The 14,841-nt window shown below is 39.2% G+C and overlaps 1 protein-coding gene across 9 annotated transcripts in view; it reads right to left on the bottom strand.

The window, feature by feature from the left end:
* Nucleotides 1-14,841, bottom strand: part of lrp1bb (low density lipoprotein receptor-related protein 1Bb) — a 336,417-nt gene that overhangs the window by 144,134 nt on the left and 177,442 nt on the right. For all 9 annotated transcript variants that reach the window (XM_079666350.1, XM_079666351.1, XM_079666347.1 and 6 more), the window contains 7 exons: nucleotides 14,402-14,524; nucleotides 13,951-14,091; nucleotides 11,472-11,597; nucleotides 8,862-8,975; nucleotides 3,846-3,926; nucleotides 3,538-3,708; nucleotides 1,667-1,849 (listed from right to left, as the gene is read on the bottom strand). In XM_079666350.1, coding sequence (XP_079522476.1) covers nucleotides 1,667-1,849; nucleotides 3,538-3,708; nucleotides 3,846-3,926; nucleotides 8,862-8,975; nucleotides 11,472-11,597; nucleotides 13,951-14,091; nucleotides 14,402-14,524 — 939 coding nt within the window. The remainder of the gene's footprint in view (nucleotides 1-1,666; nucleotides 1,850-3,537; nucleotides 3,709-3,845; nucleotides 3,927-8,861; nucleotides 8,976-11,471; nucleotides 11,598-13,950; nucleotides 14,092-14,401; nucleotides 14,525-14,841) is intronic.

The following is a 14,841-nucleotide window of genomic DNA, read 5'->3' as shown; positions in this document are numbered from 1 at the left end:
ATGCTGTTGTGTTTTCTGAAATGCTGTGGTGTTTTCTGAAATGCTGTGGTGTTTTCTGAAATGCTGTGGTGTTTTCTGAAATGCTGTGGCGTTTTGTGAAATGCTGTGGCGTTTTGTGAAATGCTGTGGCGTTTTGTGAAATGCTGTGGTGTTTTGTGAAATGCTGCGGCGTTTTGTGAAATGCTGTGGTGTCTTGCACTTCAGGTCCACCGTACTTTATTTCTTACTGGACTTTTTATTCAGCTAACGAGCGAGAGGAAGCTCCATCTGTGCTAACGATGCTATTCATAGCATACAAGTTAAAACGTATTAGAGAAGTGTAAAACATTAAGAAGGATAAGTAGCACAAAAGGCTTCTGTGTGAGGTTGGTAAAATAAGGTCATGCTTGTACATTAGTTAGTTTGCTAGTTAGGTAACTGTATTGTTAGTGTTCATTTAAATGAGCTATGCTCGACGACGCAGACAGCTAGCGTCACAGTAGTGTTGAAGACCAGCGTACTGTATATGAGAATAACCTCACTATATATCCGTGAATCTGAAAAATATGAATCTCACATTTCCAGATGGTTCCAGAAATAACGTTAACGTACAGTAGATAATGCAATATGGTTTGTTGAGCTGGAGTTGATTATTGAAGCTTACTGGTTAACGTTCATCATATTAAACGAACAAACCCAAACCTTGTGGTTTTTATTAATATTATTACCAATATTTACTAAGCATTTTATTATCATTACACCGGAGAAACCGACATATTGTGGCAGCAGAACGTGAACATGTAACTTAATGCCTGCATTTAACAACGACAAATAGCTTGGTCAATGCTTTAGTGACAATGGAATTATTTGTTTAAATATTAGATATGACGTTATGCTTCTGTGACAATTAAGCTTATTCATTGCATTACATTTGTTAAATATGTTTGTCTTTTACCCTTACGTGTGTGTGTTACAAATGAATGTGAATATGCAGGACACATTTAATTTGACTGTCTCATGAAAAACTATTACAAAGTAACAGTCAAATAAAAAGGACCCCAACTATACAATAATACACAATCCAACTGATAAGATACAGTACGTAGGCTTCTCTGCAGCTCTGCAGAATCCTATGGGTGATGTCACGGACACTACGTCCAGTATGTAACCCACAACAAAGATGGGGAAAATCTGTGAGTATATATAACGCAACACACTAGTCAATAATCAAGTCAGTTCACTGTGTTACTGTGTGTTTCTGTCATTCATGCTCAAATCAGTTCTGCCAGGCTGCCATGGTGCTAAAAATACTACATCTGTCTCTGGCGAGTGATGCAATATTTACTCAGTGAACTCAAATGCAAGCTGCATTTAGTTTTCATGCCTTAGGTTATGATTTTATACCACAGACCTCCCCGCATTATCAGCATCAGTTGACTAATGAAGTGTTGAAATAAACACCACAACAGTGTTTGCATGTGTCAGACTTAATCTAAAAACTTCTGGAAGATATTTTGCCGCTATTTAACATCTGTCCGTATCAATTATTAATTTGCTACTTCTTGACTAAAAGGCGGTGACAGTAAAAGTAACAAAGGGAATACCAACTGTAGCATCTTTAAACATGCAAATAGCTGTTGACAATGTTGCTTTAAGTGTTTTAATTAGCAGTTAATGTGTTCACTACCTGTGTCTTTGCAGGTGAATTTGGCCTTGGGGTCGCACATCCTTTTGGTTCCCTCGCAGTCTTTCTCGTCGCTCCCGTCCTCGCAGTCTTTGTCTCCGTCGCAACTCCAGCGATCTGGGATGCAGGTTCCATCTGTGACACAGTGGAACTCCTCTCCACTGCACTCGATCACAGATGGCAACACTAAAACAAAAGTCACTGAAGTCATTTACAGCACATTGCTAACGCACCACACTTTTCAACAATTATTTTCCAAAGGCATCTTTTAAAGTTCTGTTACAAATGTGTGTCTTTGCAGTTGGGACACTTGGAAGCAATAACAGATCTGTTGGTTTCAAAGAGGGAGGTTGTTTGACTCACAGCATTCAAGGTTTATGTCTGTTAGATGTTTTTGTCTTGTTTAATGATTCTGGTCACTATTTTATGTTCCCAGCTGTTGATCATTACAAAGAAGAGAAACTGGTACTGCCACACCATTATGTTAGGTGTTGCTTTGCAGGTCTTGGACACGCTGGACATATCCTTTGATGAGAATAAATGCCTTAACAAAATGCAACTGGGTAATACATCAAACATTTCCCATGTTTCTTTTTGTAATGGCTTAATCTCTATAAATTGTTACAGGTCCGTTTCCCACTGAAACATGCACCCCTATCTCAGACTGAGAAGGAACAAATAACATCATGCAATGGGCAACTCTCCACCTATCAGGTGAATGAGAGACCGCACGAAAGCGCTGGAGACGCTGTAGTACATATGCCAGGCCTGTATGTGGCGCTGTAGTCTGCCACAAAAGCAGAATCAGCCCTTGCAAAAACAGGGCTGGAAAAGAGCAAATAGAGCGAAATGAGGCATGATCTGTTTGGTATTTTGAAAAAAAGACTTCACAGACATGTTTTATATAGGTATGGCCCTACAATATATGTTTTAAATATAGCATGATAGGTCCACTTTAAATAATGATGCTGGATTTAGTTGTGTATGTGTTTGTGCTTAACTGCACTTTTCTAGTAGAAAAATGCCAACTACAAATTAACGTAATGCTGCCTGAATTCCAGTTGATCCTGCAAATGACAGCAATCCAGTTTGCTTCTCTTTTCTTTAAAACATTTTTTAAGATAAATGCTAACTCTGCAACCCCCTGAATTTGTATCATTTGAAGAAGTTCTAAACATTTTAAGATTTTAACACAATGTTTAAACATTCATTTAAGTCTTGGGAATGAGCATTCAGTATGAATGATTTGCTTAATCCTTAAAAGTCAAACCCAAAGAACGTTTCCCTCACAGCTGAGGCAAAGCTAAGACAGATTCAATCCCCTGGGGTGAAAGCAGACGCAGTCACGGGGGAGTGCAAAAGCCTGCAGTTTCCATCAGGAAACAGTTTGATGAATAGTCTACACATTCTAGTGACAAGCAAGTGAGCTGTGAGTTTCGGAGCTTGCATGAGCGTTCTGTGGTAATTAGATTAAATGATTCAACTGCTGATGGTAAAATCCTCCCGAACAGAGTGAGGATAAGATAAGTCACACGTGGGGGTGAAAACAAAGTTATTGGACTCAAGCTGATTAATTTTAACATGTAATTAAAAAACCTAAATTTAAACATGATTTGACTTGCAAATAAAATCATTATCGCACTAAAACGGATGTAAAATATCATAGAGGTAACTAACTTTGCTGCAAGGCAAATCTTTTAAGAAACTGAAAGACTGCAAATACTCGAGATTACTTATTACAAATACATTGCTTTTATATCACTAATCTGTTGATGTCAGCATGAATAACAAGGGTCATCTTGTGTCACAGCAGATAACTTAGTCTATTTGCATTTCATCTGACATATCTTGAAAGGTAATCCGGACATTCTTACGTGCTGATCCACCTCTGCAGGTCGTGTTCTCGTCACTGTAGTCTTCACAGTCGTTGTCCCCGTCACAGGCCCAGTGGTCTGGGATACAGCGACCACTGGAACACTTGAACTGGCTGTTGGCGCAGGACTGGATGCAACCGACTTCATCACTGCCATCTCCGCAGTCATCATCTATACACACGGACAATGAAAGGTATGACCTCAGAAATACAAACATATATCATGGCTGATAAATACAAAGGATAAATCAAAAGACATCGATTTAAGAACAAGCTATGATTTATATGAGTATATAAAAAAAAGGTCACCTGAATCACAATGCCACTTCGCGCTGATGCATCGTCCATTTGAACAGCTGAACTGGGTGAGGGGCTCACAGGTGGGGAAGGCTGAAAAGGTTTGAATATGAGTATACATTAGTTACAATACCAATCCAAGCTAAACCACAATGTGCATTTCCATACCACACATCGGTACTTATTTAACTGTTAATTCAAATGTTCTATCAAATGAATAACATGGATACATTGTTTAGAGGCATCTGTAGTTTTGCAAACTTTTAGCGGACAGGATATAGGGAATGCTCTTTAACCAGGGAACCATCTGTGCAATAATTGCAGGTAACCCTTAGTAATAACGGGTTGATGTCAAGGTTATTCTCTCAAGTCTAAAATTAGTTCATGTTGGATGATTACGATTATATAAACCAGGGCAATGGAAATAAATATTTAGTTACGAAACATGGTAGGTGCTGTGTGAGTAAGGCTGTGTTTAGGCAAAGGTAGCTACATGTCTGTATTAAAATGTATGGCATCCAATCAATACTTTTTGAAACACTTAATATATTGCCTGTTTCCAATACCTTACTTCCTAACCCTTGCGTCTGCCACACCTGCTCAGAGAACACCCATCTTCAAATATCAGACTTTAGGTTGGTCTCAACTTCACAACTGCAAAGTTTTGTAACACCCTGCCTGCCTAACACGTACCATGTCCATCTTCAACCTTCATTTTGATCTAAACTACACACATGTAATGTTTTGTGATTTAATACTGTATGCTTGTGCCTCTGTTGTGGAGAAAACATTTTCCACAGACAGATATACAGAAAATTAAAAACGTGGAGTAATTCAAAGGTTTTCTCCAGTAGCGCACGCACACACACACACACACACACACACACACACACACACACACACACACACACACACACACACACACACACACACACACACACACACACACACACACACACACACACACACACACACACACACACACACACACACACACACACACACACACACACACACACACACACACACACACACACACACACACACACACACACACACACACACACACACACACACACACACACACACACACACACACACACAGTAAAATCCAAGGATTTGCAAGGTCAAAGGGAATCAGGAAACCATGAAAGTTGTTATCAGATGTTGTGACAAGTACTGAGGTGTTTCACATAATACTGTGACATGCCTGTAGCCCCAGGTGTTTAATTAAAAAAAATTCTTTTAAGAGTTATAGGTGACCCTGTATTGAATGGAAACATAAAGTAAAGACAAATCGTAAATTCCTCCATTGATTAATGCTTTGTACTAAAAAGGACACGTTTCATTTGCACATGTTCTTTCTGGATCAATGCCGCCCATTACAAAGCTTTAGATGTAGAGACATGCGTGCCCCTGAAATAAATAAAAATACAATTAACTGTGTCCACATTGGAAGTTGATGGCAGAGAGGGAAAAATAAATAATGTCCTATTGCATTGGCAGCCACTTTTACATTTTATTTATCACCTACACTTCGGTAGGGTACATTTTTGGGAATCGGATCAAGTTTTATCCACTTTCCCTACACTTAAGGATTTTAGGTTTAAGGTAAAAAGACAATTGAGAAAAAATATACCTTGATTCTAAGGGACAATGTAATATATATGTAAAGACGTAACTTGACAACGCAAGTTAGTGGAAGCACATCGCCACCTCTGCAGTCATTCATTAGCTGATCCAACATCCATCACAGGAGACAGGGAGGCTTCATGAACTAAATTGGTCTATGTTAAAGCATCAATATTCTCCGCCGGCACTTCAGGAAGTATAGCTCACATTCTACCACAGTTTGTGGACTATTGACATTGTCAGGATTGACATTTGTATTCCCATCTGATACATTATGGTTTCCAATTTTGAGATGCTTTATATAGAGTATTTTTCACAAAATCTTTACAGGATGCCTGAAACTTTATTGACTTCGGTTTGAAATGCAAGTCTACATTTGAATTGATTTGCTGGCATATGCTGCTGCCTGGAATACCTTAGGCGCTGTCGAGAAGACATATTGTATCTTTATCTGACAAGTGTCTTCTATATTTCCCACAAATGTGTTAGGTCTCACTGACAGCGCATGACTAGTTGGAATTTAACATTCATTAAAAATGAAGCACGAACATCCATAAATAATGAAGGTTTCAAGTAAACAGAGAGCCTGGCAAAAAATGGAACACCGGCATCCATAAATAATGACGGCTTCGAGTGAACAGAGAGCCAAATATGAGACACCGTGTGACAACTACTAAACTACTGACAAACAAAATCCAAATTAGCATCAATCTATGAGGCGGCCACCAGTGAGCTTCAGGTGTTGTAAAACCCACAGTAGTGCCATTGATGCTAAGTGAGCTGCCAGGGCTTCACAGTACAGCGCCTACAGAGGAGTAATGCCTGAGGAGGCCCAGACAACAGTAAGGCAGAGAATATGTTTTGCTGCACAGCTTGATTATGATTGAATGAAGCCGAGCATGAACTTTAATTACTGCTTACACCCTGGCTGTTTGTGGCTGCGTATTGAACCAGCTTTAGGACACACAAAGGGAGGCTGAGGCAATACAGCACTGTGCAGCTCTATCACTGTAAAAGGCTGATTTCATTCAACTAGTGATTCAAAGGGGAATTGTAAAACCTTTACCCCCATCTTTTTAAATGCATGCTGGCAATTCATCCATTTCAACAACATATTTTCCACAATAAAGCGCTCTTTTTCCCTTGCTTTAAAAAAAGGTTAAATACATCTTCAAATAACTCCAAAAAGCTTGGGCCATCGTGGCGTGCCATGTATTTTTCTTATAATTTCAATAACTGAAGCTGACAGTTTGTGTAATACCACTGAGACACGACTTAAGAAAAGTGAACTACTGCACAGAAGTATACTCAACACCAGTCCGTTAAGCCGATGCCATCAGTGAGGGCATGTTGAGTTTTTGAGAAAGAACAGAGCATCAATAATTCAACTCCTAACACTCTCTCAATTGAATAAGGTATTGCATGCAAAAGACACTGGCAAAATATTCAAGAAGTCATACAAATAGTCATAGCATTCTTTATTTTGACACAGTGGCCCCATCTGAATATGTAGCAAATTCATGGCAATGCAGTTAACTTTTTATTTTTTATATTATATCTGGGACAAATTTGTGGACCAATTAAAAAAAAAAAAGACTAAGACATTGCCATCCCTTGAGACATGCCACTCACTGGTAAAACCAAAGTTCTTTCCCTGTACTTTGCGTATAAGAACATACCATTATTTGTTATGGCTTTCCTATGTCACTCTAAAGCTGATCAGCCACAACATATATGCAAAATGGGAGTAAAAAAATAAGAGAACAGGTCCAATTATTCACATTTTAGTCTGCAATTTGATGTTTTCTTTGGTGGTGTGCTTTTAAGTACATTATTTGGGGAAAAAGGGAAATATTTTATTATAATGCTCAAATTACATCAAATTACCCAGTGTGAGTGCCCATTAGCCTCTTAAGCCCCAAGCCTGTTTTTCAGGTTTCAGACGTCGAAAACGACATTCCCAGAACAAATGACCATATCTTCCCTTCTAAAAGGGTTAAATTAATAATCTTTTCTCTCAAAGTAATGATAAACCTATGAGTTGGATGTAGAAAAGTCTGAATCAATATAGATGTTTTTTATTTTAAAGAAAATTCAGATTGAACATGGTAAAGAACTCTAAATTATAGTGTCCGTCCAAAATATATGTTGTACTTATAGTGAAAAACAAATAACCTTGGATGATGGGTTAGTAGACTAAAAGCTTTAGGAATCCAAAGTACAACATATAAGTACCCTGTATCAAGATTGATGCAAAACAAGTGATATTTGACCTTTTTAGACAGATTTAGCCAAAAGAACCTCTTCTGGGGCCATTTGGGTGGATTTTCCATATCTCTGGCCCACCTTCTTCGATTTTGACATGTGACATCTCTTTCTGACCGTTAGAGCCAATAGAATCGAAGTTAAATCATCCCGCACACACTCATGTTAAAAAAAAAAGGTGGCTTCTTCGCTCATTCAATCTCGCTACAGAGCGTAGGAATGGCCTGCTCTACTATTTTAAAACTGAATTGCAGTTTTATTGCTTATAGATTATCAGGACATTTCAAAGGGGACACAGCCACATTGGATATTAACCTATGGATTAACTACATCATCGTTGTTATCGTTTTAATGCCATTGAAGACCAGTTTTGACCAGACAAAACCAAGGAAAGCCATCTTGGCGTTGTAGGCTACCTAGCGCCACATGTTTTGGTGTACGTTTTTGTTGATAACGTCGCGAGTTTGTATCTTTCAGTGTTGAGGTGGGCACCGTTAAATTCTGTGTCTTTACGATCATAAACGATGTGTCGGATGTGCAGCTAGGATAAGTAATAAGGGAGCTAGGAGTGATTTTCGGTGCAGTAATAGGTTAGCATTTTTTGCTCTGGGGTAATTCAGAGGCTCACTGTTAGCATTGTGTGTGTTTTTTTTTTTAAATAAAAATGAAAAAGATCAGTTAAATTAGTTTTTTCCCGTTATATGGATATAAAATATTCATAGTTTATTAAATATTAAGGTTCCTTAAACGTTGTTTCTTGCAAATGACGCGATTTCGGCCCCGGAACCGGGTCCGTGGGGCTTAAGAGGTTAGAGGCGAAACAGTGACTGCTGACAGGTTTCTGGCAGAGTAGACTTCATAAATTATAGTCACATGTTGAAACAAAAAGTACGTTTTAACATTTATCCGCCTGAGGATTAAACCAATAATAAGTCACCATAGCGAATCACCTCTCAGATGAATCTCATAAGAGAAAAAAGACATCTTAAAGATTGTAAATGTATGCCAATTACCATTTTAAACTGCAAGATGTAAATAACTTCTGAATGCCCTAATGCCATTATTAGTAATTTGATTCATTCACAGAGGCAGCCCATAATGACATGTGGCAAAAATCCATTGGTGACTCACTGCATGATATTTCATCTGACATATCCCCGCAGTCATCCTCCCGGTCGCAGCTCCAGGCCTGAGGTATACATCGTCCGTTCTGGCAGGAGAGTTGGTCGGGCTGACAGGGCTGGGCTGGGAAAGAAGCCACATAATTCAATCACACGTGCATAAGTCAATGCAGGATGTGCACAACAACCCTAATGATCACTACATCACCATGATGTCAATGTCCGCGCGGTGCAAACTTTTTATCACTCAATCACATAGCAGCGCGAGGAAGGTGTGAAAGCAGTGGGAAATGTGCTGTGGCTGTCAGTGAGATGCTGCAAGGCCGGGATGAGCCTGAGAGGGCAGCAGACACGGGATGTCTTGCTGATGTGGGATGTGCACGTCAATCTGACGATGTGGGAACATTCATCATCCTTTGGCTAATGCTCATTGATTGATTCTCCAAGGATAAAAAGCTTCCGAGAGGCTACATTGAGGGTATGGTTGGTTATGTGATATACAGTAAGTGTTCCTGACGTACAGTACAGTCGCCTCTCGTTGTGTTACAACCCTTTTGTACTGGAGAGTGCCCTAATACAATGATATTGATTGCACTGCACAGAAGCTACTCAAGAGCGGCAAGGCATAATGGTGATAACTGCTTTCAAACGCAAAACAGCTCTGCAAAGTACCATTTTATCATAACTAGCTTAATGCATTAATATAAAGTCCAGATATTTCTTTAAACCAGGGGTGGGGAACGTCCGGCCTCCGGGCCGTATACAAGGCGTATACAAGGCCATTTGGTACAGCCCTCGAGGTAATTTATAAACACACGCAAAAAAGAAAAACATTAAAGAAATCTAGACCGCAAAATAATTAAACAAGCGAGTGCCTGTTTTTCCTGGCTAAGGTCAGGGTCATTGAACACAACACAGCCTAACGTGTCATCACGTGGTATATGTTTTGTCTGACAGGGGTGTAGTGCTGACGGAGAGCACCAGAACATCACTCCGCCACTTCAGAATTTGCAGTACCCATAAGGAGCCGTACACATGCCGCAGTTGTTGCGTGGCTGGGTCTTAGTTGAAAGCCCAGTGGCGATCTGTTCATCTGTCATACTGATCAGACAGTCAATAACTTTGTTGTTCTTAGTATCTGGTTAGCTAGCTATGCTAACAAATATATGAAGCTTTTTCTTCAACCAGTGAGGTAAAGGCACATCTTTATATAATCATTATAGTTATAAATAACATAACAGATATAAAATAATATATGACAGTAAAAAAAGTTGTTATTAATAAACAAGAATATAGTTTGAAAGGGGACTGATTTGTAAAATATCCATAAAGAAAAAGAAAATCTGCTTACAGTTCTGTTTCATATGGATGTTGAGAGATGTATCCATAGATCTCTTAACGCTCAATTAACTACACCTCTGGTCTCTCACCAACACCAAGATGGCCGTCACGTTGGCACATTTCACCTCTTTCTTTCAGAATAAGGCGAAAAGTATTAAAAGAGGTGAAAATCACTCCAAGTATGGCCATGTTGAGAGCTGTACATACGAAAAAGGGGAGTTAGTCGGTTCCGTAAGAGCCAGCATGCGGGACTGGCTTTACAAGGTTTCGGGGAGTAACACGAGTGTAATGTGAAACGTTAATGACATCACTTACGCGACTCTGGGATTTGTAGTCTTTCTAGTGTCGTATTTCTCATAGTCTTAACAGTTTTACGACAAACTGTGACTTTTTTTACATGGAAATTATTTTTTAAGATTGACAAACATCATATGTGTAATTTGTGGCACAATTCAAACGGGATCGAAAGATAATCTTTCTCTCCCTATTGACTTCAATACATGATTTTTCCAAAATAAGGTCCCATGGGGCGGAAATAGATGGGCGGGACTTCGCCTCTCTATACAGTCTACATGAGCTAGAATATTATGCATTTCTAAGACATTCACAAAAGTCACACAACACATCAACTGACCCACAGTCAACTACGGAATCAGAAGATATTCCAATACAACGATTTCAGAACACTAGAAATAGCTGCTCTTGGTCCAGAGAATTAAGCACTTGAATGGGTTGTAGATGACATTTCCATGCAAAAATAAACATCCGAGGTTTAAGAAGAAGCGTTATTTACACAAAAGAAAACAGAAAAAAGGGTCTAGAAAGAAGACTATATTTTGGAAATTCCTTCTCTATTCCTAAATGAGTCAATGAAGTACCTATAAACTGAGCCACAGTTGATCCCAGCATTACAAAATGTATTTCCAATAACATCATTTCAGAACAATACAAAGAGCCGCTCGTGGGCAGCGTAATTGAGCAAACGCATGGGCTTGTTAAAGACTAGACTCTAGAAGTTCTGTCTTAAAGGGCAGAAACTGAATTGGCCAATTCAATGGTTTATTGATTACCAAATAACAAACAAGCTACGTGACCTAGTTGCCATCCCTCGGCTAAACCAGGCAAAGTATTTCCAGTTAATGGTAAAAGCTCTACAAGACTACAAATATGAAACGGGAAACTCGGGATAACTTCCTGACATGATCCTCCATGAAATGATTAAGAGTTCATACGACAAAACCACTTCTGACAAGCATGCATGGTACTATACTGTACATACCTGAGCATGTTGTGTTGGCCTCATCCTCGTTGTTCCCGCAGTCATTGGTTCCATCGCAGAGCCATCTTTTGGGAATGCAGCGGTTGTTGCTGCATTTGAACTGATCCACGGGGCAGGTGTGATTATCTGCAAAGGGTTCAAAGATCAGAGGTCAGTAAGTTAAATGAAATATAATTTAAAAAGGCTAATGAAAAATGTTTGAGTTCCATGTTCAGTTGATTCACAGCTTCTTAGTGGGATTTCACTTGTTCCAAAGTTGAACTAATCTTTACAACAAAAGGACTGATGTTTTGAAGAAAATAATCCCCTTAAGTTTTTCCTTGGTGGTTTGTCCTTTAATAGTGAGTAATGGAGCTTTTGTAACAGTTTTTACAGTGTTCTTAAGTTCATTTGTTGGCTTCAGTGCCTTGATTTTAGTTTAATATTAAAGCCATTTTCATATAATAACTTCCCTGGAACTACTAACAAGCTCCTTATTTTCTTTTCAATCATTTAACTTTAATTACACATTGACCGTCCAAAATCATTAAGCCTTGCAACCCATAAATCATATTAAATGAATGTGGGCAAACTCATGTGCAGTTATTGCCACACTATCAGCATGATAAATTGCCTCTGATTTCCAGACAACCTGGTGTTTGGATATGCCAGATGCTGCAAGAGCGTGCCACGCTGACACCTGAAGTCAAATGACTTCCGTTATCATCTTGTGTCTTGTCACGGGCAACATTACCTCTATCTGGATTACATTTTGATTGTTCCCCAAAAATAAATAAGAAGGCACATTTCTCTGTCTAAGATGTGAGGGCGGCTGTGGCTCAGTGGATAGAGTGCTGGACTTCGAATCAGGGGGTACCAAGTTTGAGTCCCTCTGCAGTCAGCATGTCGTTGTGTCCCTGGGCAAGACACTTCACCCCAAGTTGCTCCTGTGGGGATTGCCCACAGTACTGAATGTATGTAAGTCGCTTTGGATAAAAGCGTCTAACAAATGATATGTAATGTAATGTGACTACTACATATTGATGAAACTGCCATGTATTTCATTTAATGTATCCACTTAATGTGTGTTTGGTAGGGATCAGTGTTTAAATTAAACTAAGTACATTTACCCTCTGTGCCCACTAAAACAAACAAACAAATGAGCAGAGAACCTTTTGGCCATCTTGTTGTGACAAGGAACCAAACTGGTGAAGCTTTATTTATTGTGGGTTTCTTTCAAATGTGCAGCTTGGATAGAATGTGAAAAAAATAAACATTGGTTCCTGCAAGACATAATGCGGGAATATGAGAGCAGACAGGGGTCGGTGCGTGATGGCAGGGGCAGAAACACAAAAGCCACACACACACACACACACACACACACACACACACACACACACACACACACACACACACACACACACACACACACACACACACACACACACACACACACACACACACACACACACACACACACACACACACACACACACACACACACACACACACACACACACACACACACACACACACACACACTTTGTGGGTTTAAACAAATAATTTATCCTATAATTTTTCTTTAGCTAAATAAAGTTAAAGAGCAAAACGGCCTTGACAGGAGCAAAAGGGAGACTTCAGTGAGGAGGAGGAACACTTTTCACCCCTTGCTTCAGTGACATTTAAGAACATAGAAGCTGGCAGCAGTACAGATGTATCCTTTACTATTTATTATTAACTGTTTCCTGTACTATTACAATAGTGTGCAATGACCCTGGTATGTGCAATTCTTCTGCATTTAACTTTTTGTTATTACTCAATGGTATTTCACATTGTCATTGTTGTGTGCAACACACGCTTTTTTTTTTACAATTTCAATACCTTTATATGTTCTCTTTTATAATGCTGCTATTTTCTTTTCAGTGTAAACCTTAATAAAAGTTAGGAGAAAGCTAAAAACTTAGGGATTGCCTTAGTTCTCCGAAGTTGATCCACTTAAAAGTCAAATGTTTAAGACCTCATATATCTCATCAGATCAAATGCTGAAGGGGCAGATCCATCTTATTGCAGGCATTTGTGATGTTTTCTTGAGTGTCGTTACTGATGTCAGACGCACATACTATTTAACAATTGTTAAATGTATACTTTCAAGTAGTACTTACCCCGCAAAACAGTAAAAAGTAATACAACATTATCATTGTAATGATCAGTACACTACTATTTTCAATATGTGGGTTTACAGTGTACTAAGGATGTGCAGTTATTTTATTTGTTATATTTAAATGTGTTTGCCTCTATTAAATATGTTAATCTTCTCATTTATTTTTGTCTTGTATCTGAACTATACTGTTGCTGTTGTAATGCTGTAAATGTATTTGGAATGATTAAAGTATTTATTTTATTAAATGATGTTACTTGTGTTTACTTGCTGAATGTAGGCGTATCTCAATATGTATTTGCATGCAGTGCCTGCAGCACAGACTCGTGTTAGCATCCTCACAGCAGCTGTGGCTCTCCTCATCACTTCCATCCAGACAGTCATCATCTCCATCACACTTCCACAGGGCCCGAATGCATCGCTGATTATGGCATTGGAACTCCTCACTTCTACATCGCTGTGGCTCCAGGCCACCACTGGAGGCTTCGGGGAGAAAAAGTGAGAAAAGTAAAAAATCAACCAGAGACTTCTTCATGACATATGTGTTTTGGGGGAATTATTGGCATAGTTATGATGGCATATAAAACATGTTAATAATGTCTCATGACCCTATGTGAGGTCAGCTTTTATATCTGAAAACTATGTGTATTTATTTGTTCATTAGCAGATTTGCATGTGATAAAATGAGGTTATTATTTGTTGTCTGTCCCATAGGATGAAGCCAGAATTACAGTATACTGGGACAGGGTGATATTAGGCATTTTCCTCTGTCTGATTCATGATGTCCTCCTACCTGCACAGGTGACATTGTTCTTCTCCAGAAGCTGGTTGTCAGCGCAGGCACACACTCTGCCTCCTGGGATGGTAAGGCAGAGGGTACTGCAGCCCCCATAATTCACACTGCACGCGTTGTCACCTAGAGAAATAAATCCCAAATAAGGTGTCTTGCTAATATAAAGCTACATTCTCTAAAGCCTACCTTAAGCGCCGGTGGTTTGTCTACTTTCTCTTTTGTACAGTGAACAGCAGAGGCTCAGGGGTCACTACATCACGTCACTGTTGCAAAACTCTTTGACAGACGTGTGAGGCGTACGCCACGTGATCTATGACCACATATCAAGTTAATTATTGGGAACACGGTTGGTGCGGGACATTTGACATTTTTATCTTTCTTGGAGGAATCATTTGTCTTTTTTGAACAAAGAGCAAAAAAAATACTGTCACATAAAAAGT

This window comes from Notothenia rossii, assembly GCF_949606895.1.
Source record: "Notothenia rossii genome assembly, chromosome: 2".
NCBI lineage: Eukaryota > Metazoa > Chordata > Actinopteri > Perciformes > Nototheniidae > Notothenia > Notothenia rossii.
The sequence above is the reverse complement of the archived record's forward strand: the minus strand, read 5'-3'. Positions and strand labels throughout refer to the sequence as shown.